At 61.9% G+C, this 18904-nt stretch overlaps 2 protein-coding genes across 2 annotated transcripts; both read left to right on the top strand.

The window, feature by feature from the left end:
• Positions 1-7798: 7798 nt before the first annotated feature.
• On the top strand, positions 7799-12497 carry CCDC102A (coiled-coil domain containing 102A). Its single transcript, XM_054269484.1, has 8 exons — positions 7799-8335; positions 9413-9615; positions 9730-9838; positions 10081-10197; positions 10281-10490; positions 10741-10911; positions 11021-11124; positions 12095-12497. The coding sequence occupies exons 1-8, from the start codon at positions 7799-7801 to the stop codon at positions 12219-12221; spliced, it is 1578 nt and encodes a 525-aa protein (XP_054125459.1). The 3' UTR covers positions 12222-12497.
• An 812-nt stretch (positions 12498-13309) lies between these two features.
• Positions 13310-17503, top strand: DOK4 (docking protein 4). The gene is made up of 9 exons (XM_054296339.1): positions 13310-13375; positions 14426-14633; positions 15499-15606; positions 15822-15936; positions 16032-16151; positions 16248-16437; positions 16712-16850; positions 16937-17060; positions 17154-17503. The coding sequence occupies exons 2-9, from the start codon at positions 14568-14570 to the stop codon at positions 17276-17278; spliced, it is 987 nt and encodes a 328-aa protein (XP_054152314.1). The 5' UTR covers positions 13310-13375; positions 14426-14567; the 3' UTR covers positions 17279-17503.
• The last annotated feature ends 1401 nt before the right edge of the window (positions 17504-18904 follow it).

An 18904-nucleotide genomic window follows, 5' to 3' on the forward strand; every position in this document is an offset into this window, starting at 1 on the left:
AGCCGGGCGAGCTCTCAAACGCACGCTCACAGCAGCCAGAGCATCGCGGGGAGCCAAACCTCCCTCCCACCGCGGTCATCCCGACCGGCTCCTTGGGGAAACGCCATAAATCCACCGCCTGGGAATGGCCCTGCTAAAGCCAGGCTCTCCCGGAGAGGGGAATTGGGTGCAGACCCCTCGGAGCAGCGAGGAAAGGAGTTTTTGCTGCTGCTCGTGGAACAAAGAGTCTTTTGTCTGCATTCGATGTTATCAGAAGTTATTTTTAGGTCAACGCCTGCACTTGCTGGTGCTGTCGGGATTATCTCTGAGTCGACAGACCTTCAAAGACTCTGCCTGAGCACCAAGAGGGAGGAAATCCTTGTGTTGTCTCTTGGAAGGGACATTTGCCCTTGTACTCGGCCTGATAAGGGTTTATTGCTTCAGCTGGGGAATTCCTATGAAAGCCCTACAACTTCTTAAGAGTCCTAAGAGCTCCTAAATCCATTAAAGCGCCTAAATACGCTTAAAGTTCCTGAAAGTCCTAAAAGATCCTGAAAGCCCTGAAAGCTCCTAGAGCCATAAAATGTCCCAAAAACCCTACAACATCCTAAATGCCCTAAAACCCCATAAGCCCTAAAAGTTCCTGAATATCCTTGAAGTTCCTTAAACCCCAAAAATTACTAAAAGCCCAAAGAGTTTCTAAACCTCTTAAAAGTTCCTCAAAGCCCCAAAAGTTCCTAAAACCCCTTCAATTTCCTAAAAGCTCCAAAAGAACGGTAAGACTTCCAAAATCCTCTAAAAGCCCTGAAATCTTGCTAAAAGCTCCTCAAGGCTGCGGCGGCGGGCGGGAGGGAGGGAATGTGCCAGCAGATCACGGCGGCGGGGCGAGGGGATGGGCAGACTGCGGCAGGAGAGGGCACGTCGCACCGGGCTGGTGCCAAATGGGGGAGACAAGCGTGGGCAGGGGAGCCCTGGCGCCGTCTGCAGCAGAGGGATGTGCCAGCCCCACTGCCCAGCGGTGCCAGGGTGCCCAGACCCCTCCCCAAAACCTCTTGGGTGCTCCCAGCAAAATGCCACCCTGCCCAGCTCCGGTGGATGGAGGAGGATGAGGATGAGGAAGCAGAAAGGGGCTGGTGGGAGGGGATGCCCCTAAATCTCTCATCCGAATCTGGTGAGCAATGCCAGGACAGCCCTGGGGGTCTCTAGAGGAGTGCCTCAGCTGCCTTTGAGCGGCTGTGGGTGCTCCTGCTCCCCTCCTTGCTGCTGCTCCTCCTCCTCAGCCTTCCTCCTGGCAAAACATCCGGTGGGGAGGTGGGTCCGCCCCAACCCGCGTCGGGATTTCTCCTTCAACGAAAACAGCGACACGACAGGTGCCAAGGCAGTAAAACCCGAACCTGTAGGCACAGCAATAAATCGGATGGTTTGTTTAGGCTCGGCTTTGTAAATAAACCCCCGGTGATGTCAGGGAAGTCTGGGGGAAATTGGTCCCTGCGGGTGTCTGCAGCAGCACCAGGTGAGGATGCTCCCGTGGGATGCAGTAACTGCGCTCATCAGCTCCCCAGCAGGCAAGTCCCAAAAGCAGATCCCAAAACGGAGCCAAGGTCTGCTCCAAACCTTCCATTTCCCACGTGGATTCAGTGTTTTTCCTGGATGCCTGTTTCCCCAAAATCTGTAGCATTTGCTATAACTCCACAGTTTTGCTCCTGGATGCAAGTCTGGCTCTGAAGGCACCGTGGTGCCACCAGCCCTCCTCTCCTGGGGAGGAAAGGATGGCACAGCCCCTCCAGCAGCCCAGCCCTGGCTCCTGCCAGGCGAGGTGCCCAGAAAGGTAAATGGTGCCGTTATAGGGGCCAGCCCCCTCCCGCCATGCCCGGGTGCTGGATGGAGCCAGCCCTGGCACTGTGGCACTGGGGAGGGTGTGGGGAGCTCGATCCCAACCCCTGCTCCCCGGGGAGTGCTTCAGCCTGCTCCTGGTGTGCCAGGCTGGGGAAAGGCAGGGTGAGCCCTGGGCACCAGCAGCGGGCTCAGCTACCCAAGAACCAGCATTCCCACCAGTCCTGAGAAGGTTTATCTCCCTGGAGACCTCCCAGCGATGCTGAGCTCCTGTGACCGTGTTCACAGGGGTCTGAGGATGAGGGAAGAGACGAGGATCTGACTCCATGTTTCAGAAGGCTTGATTTATTATTTTATAATATATATTACATTAAAATTATACTAAAAGAATAGAAGAAAGGATTTAATCAGAAGGCTGGCTAAGAATAGAATAGGAAAGAATGATAACAAAGGCTCTGTCTCAGACTCTCTGCTCGAGCTAGCTGGGCTGTGATTGGCCATTAATTAGAAACATTTACCATGGACTAATCACAGATCCACCTGTTGCATTCCACAGCAGCAGATAATCAATGTTTACATTTTGTTCTTGAGGCTTCTCAGCTTCTCAGGAGGAAAAATCCTAAGGAAAGGATTTTCCATAAAAGATGTCTGCAACATGTTCCCGCTGCCAGGAGGCAATCACAGAGTGATTGTTTTAAGCAAGGTGGATGTGTGGCAGCCAGAGTGACTCACAGCACAAACCCCCAGATCTGGAGATGGGGAGAAGGGCACGGAAAGGGCTGGGATGTGACTCTGCCGCGATGGGGCTCATGGGGGAAGGTCGGGCACTTGGCAGCTCACCAAGGCCGCGGGCTCTCAGTGAATAGCTGCAGTCCCGGCCGGGGCGGTGAGCAATGCACAGCTCACCCCGAGCGAGCGGGGCACCGCGGGGAGGGGGCGCAGAGCCCCGGCGGGCCGGGCCTTTGTCCGGCCGGGCCTTGGTCGGGGCCGGGCCTTGGTCGGGGCCGGGCCTTTGTCGGGCCGGGCCTTGGTCCGGGGGCCTTTGTCCGGGCCTGGCCTTTGTCGGGCCGGGCCTTTGTCCGAGGCGGCGGCACTGCCGGAACGCGGCGGCGCTGGCTGCCCTTTGTGCCTGGAACAAAGAACAGCAGCCAGAGGCTTCCTTCGCTGCCCAGAAGCGGGAAGGAGCCAGAAAGGGAAATGTCACTCGGCAGAGATGGGCAGCGTGTCCGGTGGGGCTCTGTCCCTGCCACCGGGCCAGGAACGGGCACAGCAGCTCGTGGCTCCTCCCTGGCTCACCCTGCGGGGACAGGCTGGGGGCTGTGGGGACCCTGATGTCGCCACAGGCGGATTTGCCGTGCTGCGATGCTGGTCTGCACTCCAGCAGGCAGAGTGGGATCTCCAGCTCCAAAACCTCAGCATCAGGAGAGGAAAAACCCCAATAAACATTTCCAGGTGATGTCTGGTTTATGCGGATGCACCACGGGCTCAGGACCGACTTGCCGCCCCCAACTGATGGATTTTGTCCCTGCAATTTATCCCGGCTATTTATTTCCACAGGCTGGATTGCTTAAACTCCTCCCGAAAGTGTTGGGTCACCTTGAGGAGCTCTGCTGGGCTCTGCCTTCCTCAGTGAGAGCGGGAGGAAAGGCGAGTATCGGCTCACTTACTCATCCTCTCCTCCACCCAAACTCGTCTGCTCGGTGCAGACAAAGCCCTGCTCACCCGCCGCCCCAGGGTTGCAGGTGGCCTCCACCCCTGCGCTGGATTTGGGGTGAGAGGGAGGGCTTCTGGTGTGATGCTGTCCTGGGTGAAAACCCAGGCTCGGGGTGGTTTGGGGATGCCCCAGCCGTACAGCCGCTCCTGGCAGGCTGCAGCCGTGCTGGCACCGAGCGGATCTGGGGGATGTAACCGGAGATCTGCCGCTTGTGAGATGCGCAGCGGCAGCTCCTCAAGGGGGCTCAGAGGTCCCCTCCCGTTTGTCGGGGGACACTTCGGCACCGCTCACCGCCACCGGCCGTCCCTGCGCCTGCACATTCCCGCTGTGGGACCATTCCTGCGATCCTTGTGCCATCTAGTGGGACCTGCACCAAGCGCCCCGCGGGTGTCCGAGCGGAGCAGAGCCCGGCTCAGCCGGCACGGAGGGGACCCGCACGGACAATGCAAACGCGCTGCTAAAGAGAAGCAGCGGCCAGGGCTGGGCGCTAACAGGGACACCACGGGCAGTGAAGCAGCCCCACTGTCCCCAGGACACACAGCACCCCGAGCTGCAGCCCCCCAGCAGCAGCTCCCAGCCCCCAGAGATTCAGCTTTTAGCCCCAGAACTGTGCCCAGAGTGTCAGGGTGCCCAAACCGTCCCGCAGTGCAAGCTGTGCCCGGCATCCTCGCTGTGTGTGCAGCCTGGGCTGTGCCCAGCCTGCCTGGAAAATGAGGTGTGCCAGGGGTTCCTGGGGGGCACAGAGTGCTGATCTCCACTCTCTGGGAAAGGACACGGGAGGTGGAGTGAAGCTGCTGCAGGGGGAGTTTAGTTTGGGCATTAGGAAAAGGCTTTTCACTGGGAAGGTGGTCAGGTACAGGGACAGGCTCCCCAGAGAAGAGGTCATGGCACCAAGCCTGGCAGGGTTAAGGAGTGTCTGGATGATGTTCTTAGTCACATGGTTTGCTTTCAGGTTGTCCTAAAGGAACAAGGAGTTGGACTCAGTGTTTCTTGTGTGTCCCTTTGAACTCAGGATAGTCCGATCCTGTGACAGCACAGTGGATGCTTTTGCCAGGATGGAGCCACCACTCCATGACACCCCCACTGACCACAACACAGCCCTCCAGCAACGCCAGCTGGCCTAACTGAGGGAACAAAGGTCTTTTTTTACCCAAAATGGTTAGGTTTGCCCCAAAAGCTTCATCTTGCCTGCTGGGTGCAGCTGCAGGGATGTGGCCGTGAGCAGAGTCGCCGGGAGCAGGGCTGACTCAGCCACAGCAGCGCTCGTTGTGGGGCAGCAGTGCCACGCTGTGCTCGCCCAGCGCCTGCAGCCACTCCTGCGACATTTCCAGGTCTCAGTTCATGACTTAGGGAAATCCTCTGCTTCATTCTGACCTATCCTTGGGAACAGATTTAAGGGGTCCTGCTGGCCGTGGCCAGGCTGGAAACCCAGAACAGAGGAGAAGGGCGCCAGGACGATGATGCTTGGACCACAGAAGTCGGTCACTTGGGCCACAGAAGTGGATCACTGGCCACATCTTTCGGTGACACGCCCCACACCAAGGAGGTTTGATTTTTGCAAGGGTAAACTCCACAAATCCCAGGATGCTGCAATGCATCCTGGAGCCTGCTGGTGTCACCAAGCCACGCATGTCCGAGCAAACAGTAAAGGCACGCCTGGATAAAACTTTGCCGGTTTTAGTGCCGGGAGCGGGTTAAAGCCGCAACCACGCACCCGCAGCTCTGGCCAAGCCGCCTGCAAAATCGCTTCACCGGCTGCGAGAGACGGCGCCGGCTCCCCTGGCACAAGACGCTGGGATAGGGGCGTAGGAGAGGAAAGCATCCCTCGCCTCCAGCTTTTTGGGGTTGTTTCCAGCTGGAAAAAAAATCCCATCTTGGAAAGAAGTTTTGCTTTAACTTGGTTTGGTTTCCCCAGCCTCGCTCGATCCTGGGGGAGAAAAAGTTGTTGGCGTCCCATGGCATCGATTCCACGTCCCGCGGAACAAAAACCCTTTTTTTTTTTGTCCGAAAGGCATCCAGCAAAGGGAAAGAGACAGGGGCAAAATGGTGGTTTGGGGTTTTGCTGCTTGGCCAGGAGGGAGCCAGCATGGATGTGTATGGGGGGATGCAGACACCACGCGGCCACCGCTCACCCGGGGGGCCCCGTGTCCCCCAACGCGTCCCCAGGACAGACAGACACGTGTGCGCAGCCCAGCAGCAGCCACGGGCAGGGTCCCAGCCCTGGGAGCGCTCTCTGTCCGAGCCCCCAGCCCCGGCACGCCGGGCAGGGCTGCCCGCAGCCCCCGAGCACCGGAGCTCCCCCAGTGCGGCCGCCCCGCCCGTGCCACGGGGCAGGACACGCAGCGCGGCCCGGACCGGCCCCGGGCGCGGGCGGGGGGCGGGAGCGGCGCCGGGGGGAGGAGGAGGAGGGCGAGGAGGAGGAGGAGGAGGAGACTCGGCCGCAGCGCCCCGGCCCGCGCGGGCCGCCCGCACCGCCGCCGCCGCCACCGCCGGGTGAGCGACCGGGCCGAACCGAGCCGGGCTGGGCTGGGCTGGGCTGGGTTGGGCCGGGCTGGGCTGGGCTGGGCCGGGCTGGCGGGCGGGCGGCGGCACCGGCGGCACCGGGAAACTTGCGAGAAACTTTGCTGGGGGAGGGGCCGTGCCGTGCCGGGCCGGGCCGGGCCGAGCCGCGGCGGGGCGGGCGGGGCCGTGGCGAACCGGGCGGGGCCGGGCCGGGCCGAGCGGTGCCTCCCGGCCGGAGCGGGGGGAATTCCGGCGGAGCGGAGGAATGCGGGGCTCCCGCCGCCCGGGCCGCGGCCGGTGAGTGACGGAGCCCGGCGCCAATGCGGAGGCGCGGGGGCGGCCCCGCCGGGAGCCCCGCGGAGGGGGCGCGATCCGCCCGTGCCGGTGACCCACGCGGCTGTTCCGGGGTGTCCGTGAGCCACGCGTGCTTCCCGGGGGTGTCCGTGCTCCACGCGTGCTTCCCGCGGGTGTCCCATGGGTGTTCGTGCTCCCCGTGGATGTTCCAGGGGTGCCCTCATGCCCCCGTGGGTGCTGCACGGTTGCCGGTTCCCGGCATGCGTTCCGTGGGTTTTGCGTGGGTGCCCGGGCACCGTCTCTGCTCCCGTGGGCGCTGCTTGTGCCGGGTCCTGCCAATGCCTGGGATTCCTCCAGGAGCAGCCGAGAGAGAACGGGCCTGGGCTTGCTGCTGAGTTTTAGCAAGACTTCACCATTTCTGCAGATATCACCGGAAAATTTAGTTCTTTCTCCCATGCAAATCCCACAGCTGCTATCGGCCTCTGCTCCCGCTGCTCCAGCACCGGCTCTCCCAGCCCAGCCGGATTTGGTAGCAGGTCTGGGCTGCACCGTCCCAGGAACCTGCCGGGGCTGCGGGCAGCCGCGGCCGGACCCTGTACTTATCCCATTAGGGCGCGCAGCAGCCTCGCATTGAGGTTTCCTGGGGCGGTTTGCCTGCCCGGCCGCGCCGGGGGTGAGCTCCAGGCCGGGATGTGAGCTCCATGCCGGGATGGGGACACCCAGCCCCGGCCCTTTGTTGCGGCATCATCGCAGAGCACATCCAGCTGCCGGGACACACGTCCCGCTGCCACGCCAATCCCGCAGCTCCGGGCTCTCCTTCCGGAGCTGTTCCTGCTTTGCTGCTCCAGATCCGGGCTGTAACCCTCGCTGGAGCTGCTGGGGTGCAGCCGAGTACCCCAACTCCAGCAGCAGGGATGGTTTGGGAGGCTCACAGATGATGATGATGTCATCAGATGACCTCATGCAGATGACATCATGCGAATGACATGTAGATGTCTTCCCTTCATTGTGGTGTGCTGGCAGAGGCGCCTGCAGAGCCAAGCTGAGACCAGATGCCGGTGGCTGTGGGCTGTGGGCTCTGGTCCTCATTGAGGACCTCACTGGTGGAGGATCCCCTCACTGGGGATCTGGCTGGGGCTGTCGCTGGCTGCCACCTGGGGACCTGGCTGGGGTCATTGCCAGGGTCCTCACTGGGGACCTGGCTGGGGACATGGCCAGAGTCCTCGCTGGGGACCTGGCTGGGGACATGGCCAGGGTCCTCACTGGGGACCTGGCTGGGGACATGGCCAGGGTCCTCACTGGGGACCTGGCTAGAGCCCATCCCAGGGATCTCATCATTCAGTGTGCCACTCCCAAAACCAGGGACCGTGCCCTGCCGCCCCTTCCCTCCAGCCGCCGTCCCCAGCTGACCCCGGTGTCTCCTGCAGGTGCCCGGGTGCAGGACGGTGACGGCCATGCCCTAGGGAGCCCCGAGCCATGAGCCAGAGCGGGGCTTCGCGCCTGGCGGGCTCCCCGCCGCTGCCGGGGGGCTCCCTGCTGGCCCTGCTGGCCCCCGAGCCCTCCCCGTCCCCCCCCAGCGGGACCCCCTCGCCCGGGCCCCCGCCGGCGCTGCTGGAAGGGGACTGGGAAGGGCGGGAGGAGCTGCGGCTGCGGGAGCTGGAGGAGGCGCGGGCGCGGGCGGCGCAGATGGAGAAGACGATGCGCTGGTGGTCGGACTGCACGGCCAACTGGCGGGAGAAGTGGAGCAAGGTGCGGGCCGAGCGCAACCGGGCCCGGGAGGAGGTGCGGCAGCTGCGGCACCGCCTGGAGGCGCTCACCAAGGAGCTGGCCAGCCTGCGCCGCGACCGCGACCGAGAGCGGCCCGACGAGCGCCCGCCGCCACCGCGGGCACCGGCACCGGGACAGGCACAGGGCAGCGCCGGCAGCCCGCCCGCCGACGGAGCAGAGGGGGACGCCGGCCCTGAGCAAGAGCCCGTGCGGGATGTGGGGGCTGAGGTGCCCCAAAAAGCCAAGGTGGGCGTGCGGGGCTGACCCAGGGGAACAGGGGAGCTCCTCATCCTTGTCTGTGCACCTCCAAACCAGCACTGCCTGTCCTGTAAAATGGGCAGTGTGGGGGGACTGCTCTAGGGGCAGGATTGGGAGGGACAGACCCCTCTCAGAGCAGTACAGGGTGGTCAGACCCCTCTTGGATTAGTGTGGGGGGTGTCGGACCCCTCCCTCCAAGCAGCACTTTGGGCTCAGACCCCTCTTGGAGCAGTACAGGACAGTCAGATCCCTCTTGGAAGAGCACTGGGGGGATCAGACTCCTCAGAGCAATCCTGAGGAGATCCAGAGCCATCACAGCCCCATGCAGTGAGATCACCTTGGCGCTGGCACCAGTCCCTTTCCTGGAGCTTTCCCTTTGGGGGCACTAGGCAAAAATCACTGTGCCAGTACAGGGATGGTGGCATTGGCAGTGCTGGTGGCATCTCCCAGCCACAGCTTGATTGCCAGGGTGTCCCTATGGGCTTCTGGCAGGGTTTTTGCTGAAGGAAGGAGAAGGAGGAGGAGGAAGGGGGGATCCACACTAGAGCCACCTCAGGCATTACCCCAGCTGCTGCAGCCATCCCTCCTGTGCTGCTGTTAGCTCTTTCACAGCACAGAAGTCACTGCTCGGGGTGCCATGCTGTGACATGTCCACCTGACAGCACAGCTGCCAAGTGACAAATCTGAGGCTAATGTGAGCATCCCCCACAGGCTCCACACTGGTCCCCAGGGACATCCTCTCCCCTGGAACCCCCTGCTGCTCATTTATTGTGTGCTCAGAGCTCCTGGTAAAAGGTCACTCATGTGGCAGTCCTGGGTGAGATCAGTGTCATAAACTGGTTTAAATTTTTTGATACATAATCTCCAGCATGGCAGGGAGCTGGCAGCAGAGTGTGGTGACATGTGGGAGCTCCCCTGGGAGGGCAAGTCCCTGTTCATCAGCCTTAGGGGATCCCTGGGGATGGAAGGAGAGGTGCCCTTGGTTATGGGGTGAGGGCTGGGTGCTGTAGGGCTGGGGAGCCCTCTCACCCTGTCCCCTGTGCTGGGCCACCCACGGCGCCACAGGAGCTGGAGCTGATGGAAAACATCTTGCCGAGCAAGCAGGAGGAGAGCTGGGAGCAGCGGGGCCCCCGGGCCTCCTTCAGCCGCCAGGAGCGGAGCCGCCTGCTCTGGGAGGACGTCAGCGCCGCGGAGGAGGACGCCACCAAAGTCACCGCCCTGAAGCTCAGGCTGGACGAGTCCCAAAAAGTGCTGCTCAAGGAGAGGGAGTGAGTGCTTGGGGCATCGTCCTTGCAGGCTGCCAGCTGATGCCAGCCTGGTCCCCGCTGGGGTGGCACGTCCCATGGGTCCTGCAGGCTGTCACTGTCACTGCCTCTCCCCAGGGACAAGCTGGCGCTCAGCAAGAACATTGAGAAGCTGGAGGGCGAGCTCAGCCAGTGGAAGATCAAGTATGAGGAGCTCAACAAGAACAAGCAGGAGGTGATGAAGCAGGTGAGCGAGGTGCCTGGGGACAGAGCTGCTCCAGGGGGTGGCCTGTCCCTCACAGGGTGGCACATCCTGCTGGACATGGTGGCCCACAGCCACTTCCCAACTCCAGGCTGCTTGTTAAGGGATTTTCATTAGTGCTAGTGATGCAGAGGGTCCATCTGTAGAGGTTGGGTGGATGTGTGTGGGCAGGGCCCAGGTGGAAGGTGGACATTCACAGCCCCCTTTGGTGCCATGTCCCACCACAGCTCAACATCCTGAAGGAGATTCACCAGGACGAGCTGGGGCGCATCTCCGAGGACCTGGAGGACGAGCTGGGGGCTCGCTCCAGCATGGACAAGAAACTGGCTGAGCTGCGTGCAGAGGTGAGGCCAGACCCCAGCCTGGGGGCCTGAGGGGGCACAGAGGGGTTCCTGCTGCCCCCCAGCCACCCCCTGCCCTATCCCAGATGGAGAGGCTGCAGGCAGAGAACGCGGCTGAGTGGGGCCGGCGGGAGCGGCTGGAGACCGAGAAGCTCAACCTGGAGAGGGAGAACAAGAAGCTGCGGGCACAGATCGAGGACCTGGAGGAGGTGCTGGCTCGCAAGCGGCGCCAGACAGCCAGTGCCCTGGACACTGACCTCAAAACCATCCAGGCTGAGCTCTTCGAGAAGAACAAGGTGCCACAGGGGAGGTGTCCCGCACCACCGCATCCCTGGGTGGCTGTTGTGGGGCTCAGCCTCCCCAAAGACTCCCTCAAGCCCAAATTTTGCCATCACTCTTCAAGGGATGGTGGTGATCCCATACTTGCTCCATCAGCTCCTGGGTCATGGGGTGGGACAATGGGAGAGACCCCTGGGGAGGGAGGAGGGGACACCCATGGTGGGGGTGGCTGTCCCATGCTCAGCCCCCTCCCCGTGCCCACCACAGGAGCTGGCTGACCTGAAGCACATCCACACCAAGCTGAAGAAGCAGTACCAGGAGAAGATGGCCGAGCTGGCCCACGCCAACCGCCGCGTGGAGCAGCACGAGGGGGAGGTGAAGAAGCTGCGCCTCAGGGTGGAGGAGCTGAAGAAGGAGCTGGCCCAGGCTGAGGATGAGGTGGGAAAGCTCACGCTGGTGGAGGAGCTCAGGGAGCTGTTCTGCTCCCCACACAGCTGCTAACAGCACCATCCCATCCCACCCCATCCCATCCCATTCCACCCCACAGCTGGATGAGGCCCACAACCAGACGCGGAAGCTGCAGCGGTCGCTGGACGAGCAGACGGAGCAGAGCGAGAGCTTCCAGGTGCAGCTGGAGCACCTGCAGTCACGGTGAGCAGGGGCTGGGGGAGCCACGTGGGGACCAGCCAGGATGGGATGACGCTCTCCTTGCCACCATCCCTCAGCCAGCATCTGCCTGGTTGAACCCATGGCCCAAGTGTCCGTGACACCCTCGGGAGGGGCACAGCCATCCTCTGAGCTGTCTTCACCCCACCTTGAGCTGGGTGGCATTCACCTCCCAGTTAAACCAGCACGAGGCTGCCCACAGACCGGCACAGCCCAGTTTTATGCTGCTTAGGGTTGCACCCACTAGTACCCACAGCCAGGGCAGGCTGCTGGCAATCCCACACCGGTTTGGGGAGGTGGGAGCTGAGGTTTCTTGCCCTTAAAACTTTCCCCAGCCCTGCTTTGCCTCTCCAGCAGTAAAGAGCTGAAATGGCCGTGGGATCGATGCCGTGGCTCCAGGAGGCGCTGGGGGGGTGTTTATAATCGTCCTTTATTTTATTGGGACATCTGCATTAAATCATGGAAGCATAATGGAGGATTCATCGCCCCCCCCCACCCCAGACTCCCTGTGCAATCAACCCTAAATAATTCATGCTTTCCAGTAAAGTGTGGTGGACTGGTTGGATCTCACTGGATCCTTGGCCTTTAGATTTCAAATTTGATTCATAAAATTTTCTGGATGAATTTTCACACAAAGGCATGTGAAGAGCTAAAACCACCACAGGGCAAGCAAAGAGCTAAAACCACCGCAGGCTCCTGGGGACGGAGGGTTCTTGGGTTTTGAGGGTTCCTCAGTTTAGGGGGATGACACCTCCCTTCTCTGCTGCCCAGCACAGGGATGCCCATCCATGGAGGGGTTTAGCCTGTGCCCCATCCACAGCTCCCAGCTGGCCCCAGGCAGTGGGGGAGCTCAGGGCTCAGTGAGGGCTGCAGGGAGGGATCTCTGGGGTGCAGCCATGCTGTCGGGGGTGCAGGGGAGTGCAGGCTGCCCCCAGCCCAGCAGCTGTCCCTGCAGGCTGCGGCGCCAGCAGAGCGCCCCGCTGTTCGGCAAGATGCGCAGCGCCCGCTTCGGCCCCGACGACGCCGGCGACGGCACCAGCGACCCCGACGAGGATGAGGACCTGCAGATCCAGGTGCCCTAGAGCCCAGGGCGGTGCCACCACCGCAGGACGTGCCACATCAGTCCCCTGCGTTCAAGTGTGTCACCACGGGGCCCAGCTGTGCGGTGATCCTTGTATAGAGGGGGAAACTGAGGCACGGAGCGGTGCGGAGGAATTTGCCCAGGGGTGCTCCAGAGCCCACCGCCTCTTGGACAGTACTGGGTGGCCCTTCAGCCACTGGCATCTCCTGGGACACTGGTGTGGCCGCCAAAGCCAGCATCACCGAGCAGCCCAGGAGGAGGAGGCGCAGGCCAAGAGAGGCACCAAGCTTGGCAGCCACAAACTGCCCACTTCTTTTTATATATATTATATATATGTATGTATTTGTATATGATTTTTTTATTATAAATACAGAGCCCAGATGGGCACCAGGCTCTGGTGGTGGTGTGAGCTGCTGGTCTGTTCCCACACAGGAGGGAGGGTGGGAGGGGACACATCAGGGAGATGGGCCTGGATGTCACCCACTGGCATTGCTGTCCCCATGGCTGGATTCCAGCCCGGTGTGGGGTAAAGCCTGTCCCTGGGCCTGTGCAGTGAAAGGTGCTCACCCAGGGGTGCAGAGCTGCTCACCTGAGGCTGCTGCTCACCCCAGCACAGCCCCTTCAGCCCAGCCCCCCAGCACAGGGCCTTGGGGGCTTTGGAGGCGCTCAGACACAACCTTATTAAAAATTAATATTTCGGTGAGCTAATCCCCTCGCTCTGCCTTTTAATTGATTGGCTAAAAGCGCAGCTCTTTGCTGCTGCTCATGGGGTTTTTTTAATGCCCTTTTATTTCCAGCGATTATTCACATTTTTACAGCCCAACAAGTGAGCCCGCGAGGGTGCCCGGGGGCAGCTTTAGTGAATGCCTGGCACCGGTCTGGGGGCGCGGAGCGGGGCTGCGGTGACACCTGAGCCGAGGGACGGACGCGAGGCTGCTGCCGCCGCCCGGCAGCCGCTGCGGGCTGTTCCCTCCAGAGCCCAATGATGGAATTTTCTTTCCAGGGCGGCCGGTTGTGGCTCTGGTTGGGCAGCCCGGGGGTGGAGGGAGGGGACCGGGCCGGGGCGGGGCCGGGACGGGGCCGGGGCGGGGCCGGGCGGGGCCGAGCCGCTCCGGGGCTCGCAGGACGCGGAGGCTCCGCTCGCACCGGGAGCCGGTAAGGCGGCGGGAGCGGCGGGGAACGGGGCACACCGGACGGGGCTGGACCGAGGTTTGGGCTGACAAGCGTCGGGGCAAACGGGAGGGAGGTGACAACGGCCGGAGGGACGTCCCGGTGGGAGAGCGGGGGTGATGGGTGATGGGGCCGGGGGTGCCGGGTGTGGGGGTGACAGGTGACAGGTGGGGGGCAGGGGGCAGGGGGTGCCCCCCAGCAGCTCTGGGTTCCCTGGGGTGTTGGTGTGCGCGGGTGGGTGATGGCCATGGGGAATGGGGGAATGGGGAATGGGGGAATGGGGAATGGGGGAATGGGGAATGGGGGGTGTTCCCCCACAGGAACGCAGCCTCTCTCGGACAGCCGCGGTCCCCAAGGCGCTGTCCCAGCCCGATCCCCCCGCTGGGCTTTGGGGACCCGGGTGTCGCTGCCATGGGGGAGCATCCCCGGGGATGGCCCTGCTCTGTCTCCTGGGTTCCTGCCTCCGCTGGGACTGCTCCACCTGGCAAAGGAACCCGGTCCGCACCTGGTGCCGCCGGCGGGGGCTGGGGGAGCTGCAGGGACCGGGCTGAGCTCAGGAAGGGCTGGACCGAGGCTCGGTGACACCGGGGGGCGAGGTTGGGAGCCGGGGTCCCTCTGGCCCCCGGTGCCGGCCGAAAGAGCCCCGAGCAGAGCCGGCCTGGCCGCTCCCACCGCACCCAGCCCGTGCCAGGGGCCGGGGCCGTGTTGCTGCCCAGCCGAGCAGCCTGGGAGGAAGGAGGGGAGTGCGAGGTAATGGAGACCGGCGGGCGAGCTGTGGTGCGGTGTCCCCTCGGACACATGTTGGAGCTGGCGGCAGGGACTGACCGCGGGTCTGTGCCACCCTGGCTCCGCCGTGCTGGCAGGGGTTAACACCGGACTGTTCCACTCGGATGGTTCAGGCAGAGAAGGGAGGAGGAAGAGGAGGAGGAGGAGGAGGAGGAGGGGAAGGAGGAGGAGGAGGAGGAGGACGACAAGGAGGAGGGGGAGGAGGACGAGGAAGATGTCACCCGTCGATCTGTCATTTCTCTTTTCCAGCCAGCATGGGGGACGCTGCTAGCACCAAGCTGGGCCGGTGGTGAGACAGGAGGGGTAGGGAGGAAGAGGATGGAGAGGGGGGGGCGAAGGTGAAGGCAGCCCCCCCCTCCCAAAATATCCCCTACCCTATCGAGCCATCGCCATGGCGACGAATTTTAACGACATCATCAAGCAGGGCTATGTGAGGATGAAGAGCAAGAAGCTGGGGGTGAGTGGAGATCTTGGGGAATGGGGAGATGTGGAGGGCAACACCCGTGGATTTGGGGTGCTGGTTTCCCAATAACGTGACGTGGCCAGGTCCCTCTTGTGGCTCCCTGTGCCCCTGTTTTGGGGTTGAATGAGCAGCTTTTGGGGGCTGTGGTGGCAGAGCAGTGGGGGATGGCAGGGACGGGCCACTTGTTGGTACCCAAATCACCCAGCAGCCCCAGGGGTGCAGCATCTGCACTGGCCGAATCCTGCACCGAGCAACACCCGTTCACCTGTCCCAGGTCACCCAGGGATTGGGGAATGCCTGTGAGCCTTCCCTTCCCCCGTGCCTCAGTTTCCCTGCACACACAGTTTGGCACGGGGGATGCCTCGCACCGGGAGGGGCTGGAGCTGCTGGGTGCAAATTCGGGTGGTGTGGGGGTGCAGCACCCACAGGTGGGGGGGTCAGGGGTTTGGTCGCCCATCTCCGTGGTTTGGAGCCGCAGCAACGAGCATGCTGGGTAATTTCATGCTAATTAGGGAGAACAAAGAGGGAGCGGGATCCAGGGGAGGGGGACATGCCTGGGGACGGTGGCCCCACCACCCTCAGAGGCAGGGGATGCAGGAGAGGGGACGGGGAAATGCCAGAACAGCGGTCCCCTTGGGAGCTTTGTCTGTGCTCATTAATTAAGCTCTGTAATTAGCACTGGCGGGGGGTGGGGGCGGATGATGGCAGCCCGGGCACAGCCCTGTCCCCAGCATCCCCTCCTGTCCCCAGGCCAGCAGGGTCAGCAGGAGCAGGCGCGGGGCCTGGGGATGGGGCCGGGGCTGTGGTGGGGACAGGGAGCCCCTGTGGCACCGAGCAGCCGCCGCTCTCTGTCCGGCAGATCTACCGGCGCTGCTGGCTGGTTTTCCGCAAATCCTCCAGCAAAGGGCCCCAGCGCCTGGAGAAATACCCGGATGAGAAGTCAGCGTGCCTGCGGGGGTGCCCCAAGGTGAGGGGGTGCGCTGGAGGGGTCATGGGGGGCTGCCGCTGCTCGGGGAGCCGTGCCAGAACAGCTCCTGCCTTGCCTGGACTCGCTGGGTGCCTGTCACCCCATGCTCCGGAGGGGATGCAGCTGGGTCCGGGCGCTGCAGGTGTCGGAACAGGGGCTGGGAGCAGCAGCTGGGGTCTGGAGCAGCCCTCGGTGACCCCCCAGCTCCTCCGCAGGTCACCGAGATCAGCAATGTCAAGTGCATCACGCGGCTGCCCAAGGAGACCAAGAGACAGGCGGTGGCCATCGTTTTCACCGACGACTCCGCCCGGACCTTCACCTGCGACTCAGGTGCGGGGCAGCGCCCAGGGGAGCCGGGCCGAGGGTGCTGGGTGGGGCACCCGGCGTGGCCAGGGTCGCCCAGGGGCTGCCGTGGTGCCTTGCAGAGCTGGAGGCGGAGGAGTGGTACAAGACGCTGTCGGTGGAGTGCCTGGGCGCCCGCCTGAACGACATCAGCCTGGGGGAGCCCGACCTGCTGGCGCCCGGTGTGCAGTGCGAGCAGACGGGTGAGCGCGGCGGGGAGTGCTCGCCCGGGGCTCCGCCTTGCTGCACCCCCCGCTGATTATTTTATTTTCTTTTATTTTTTTTTCCCCTCTTTCCAGACCGGTTCAACGTGTTCCTCCTCCCCTGCCCCAACCTGGACGTCTATGGCGAGTGCAAGCTGCAGATCACCCACGAAAACATCTACCTCTGGGACACGCACAACCCGCGGGTGAAGCTGCTCTCCTGGCCCCTCTGCTCCCTGCGCCGCTACGGCCGCGACGCCACCCGCTTCACCTTCGAGGCTGGACGGTGAGGTGGCACCCTTGCCAGGACAGGATCATGTGTGCCCTCCTCCAGCTGGGTGGGCAGGCAGTGGCACTGCTGGCATCACCACAGGGGTGATGGCCATGGCTGTGCAGTGTGCCCATGGCAGGCAGGGCTTGGAGCTGGTTCTGGTCCCAGATCTGCACCTAGGCACAGCTCTAACAGTAAGGGAAGCTGCCCCAGCTGTCACCTGGGTGGGTTTTGTTCATCATGCCTTGGCTTGAAGACCTTGGTGACATGCTGTGCCCTGTCCCCACAGGATGTGTGATGCAGGAGAAGGTCTCTACACCTTCCAGACGCAGGAGGGTGAGCAGATCTACCAGCGCGTGCACAGCGCCACGTTGGCCATCGCTGAGCAGCACAAGAGGGTCCTGCTGGAGATGGAGAAGAATGTCAGGGTGAGCTCCAGCCCATGCTGAGGGGGGACACGGCTGGGGGAGATTCTGGGGGCTCTGTATCACCCTCCTCCCCCCATCCACTGCAGCTGCTGAACAAGGGCACTGAGCACTTCTCCTATCCCTGCACACCCACCACCATGCTGCCCCGCAGCGCCTACTGGCACCACATCACCGGCTCCCAGAACATGGCCGAGTCCTCCAGCTATGCTGGTGAGTGTCCCCACCCCACACCGAGGAGATGCTGCTCCTCCAGCCCTCAGAGCTTTCCCCACCAGGCGAGCCCAGCCTCTGTTTTGCCCCCAGGGGAGGCGTATGCAGGTGCCCAGGCCAGCTCGGACACCGACCTCCTCAACAGGTTCATCTTGCTGAAGCCAAAGTCCTCCAAAAGCGACAAGCCTGAAGACAGGGAGCCCACATCGTCCCCATGAGCTGGTGCGGGGGGACTGTGGCAGGGGTCCCCTTTTTCTTCTCCAAGGGGTGGCGAGGACGCAGGCAGTGACCCCTCAGAATCCCCAGGAGCCCGAGCTGGGGGAGCTGGGTGCCAAGGCCTTGGGAAGCAGGCACTGGCTCACGCCCTGGGCTGGCGTTAGTGGAGGCGATGGCTGGCTCAGCCTCAACTGACTTCAAATATATATTGAATACCTGTATTGTAAGAGATATTTCCTTCTCACATGAATGCAAATGCGGTGGCTGCTGAAGAGCCCTTGGGCAGATGCCCAGAGGTTTTTGACTCTTAGGGATCCAACTGGGAGGTGAAGAGAGGTGGGGCGGGGGGGTCAAGAAATTTGGAGTTTTCTGCATGGAGCATCACTCTGCCATGGCCATGGAGCAGCGTCGGAGGATGCAGCTGTGTCAGGCTGATGGTGCAGGGTCCCACCCCTCCATGAAGAGTAGGGTGCTTCTGAGGACACCCTGCCATCCCTGAGCTGATTTTTGCACTTCTTCAAGCTATTTAAATGCTCGCTGTAGAATTGATATGTCTCAGGAGAAACTGGTTTTCCTTCCAGGGGGGTTGGCTGGGGTGAATGGCCAGGCAGAGCCGAGCTCCCTGGCTTCTCCCACCCCACACCCCTCACTCCTCCCATAGCTGTGTCCCCCTGCCATGCCCCTGGTTTATCTGCTGGTGGGCAACCATGGGACTGGTTTTGGCCAGTAGCATCTGTCTCTCAAGGGGCAGCTCTGTGGATATGAGAAGCCCAAGGGCAGAGAAACCCATGCTGATGGGGAGAGAGCCACATTCCTCTGTGCATTCCCACAGCCCTCACTTCCTCCTCACCCACTGGGGGTGGAACTGGGCTTTATGTGCTGAACTTAAAAAGCAATTGATTTTTTCTAGTTCTCCTATTTATTGACCTCCTTTAGAAGGGCTATCTTTTTATTGCCGTGCAAACCTTGGTGTTTCTTTGGAGTCTTCTTTCCGTCTGGGTTGGATGCTTGGTGGTTTTTATTTCTGCCCTTTAAAGCTCCAGGTCCACGTGTTGGGCACAGGGAGTGTTGTGATGTGGGAATCTGTGGTCTGTAAATACTGTGTTTCAGGGTGGTGTAGCTTGTGGCAGAGGGGACATGGGGACAGGGAAAGGCTGCTCCTCGCAACGTGGCTGTGCACAGAGGGGCTCTGGACCCCAGCACTGCCCAGCAGTGAGTCCTCCCTGGGGTGAGAGGTGGAACTTGCCCTCTTTTCCTGGCTACACACCTCATCTGGAAAAGATTTAACATTTGTTACCAAAAACGTTTGGGTTTTCTGTTTTTTAAGGAGTTGCTCAATTAATAAACAACCCTTATCCACATCCACCCTTCCTGTTTGTCTGTTCCATCCAAGCGCGCTCGGGAAGCGCGAGTGGGAGTTGTGCCTGCCAGAGAGAAAAATGCTGATGGGGGAGATTTCCTGAGGTTCCTGGCAGCATGCTCGGCTCAGGGCTTTGTTCTGCCTCCAGCTATGGCCAAGACATTTCAAGTGAAGCCCTAAAACCATTGGGATAGGAAGAAGGGTAAAGGGAGTTGCCACTCTCCATCAAACAACCCTGAGTGGAACAGGATGCAGCATCCCTGTCACC

The sequence above is a fragment of the Melozone crissalis genome, unplaced genomic scaffold, assembly GCF_028551555.1.
Source record: "Melozone crissalis strain CALT ecotype California unplaced genomic scaffold, PUWL_Pcris_2 ptg000007l_1, whole genome shotgun sequence".
NCBI lineage: Eukaryota > Metazoa > Chordata > Aves > Passeriformes > Passerellidae > Melozone > Melozone crissalis.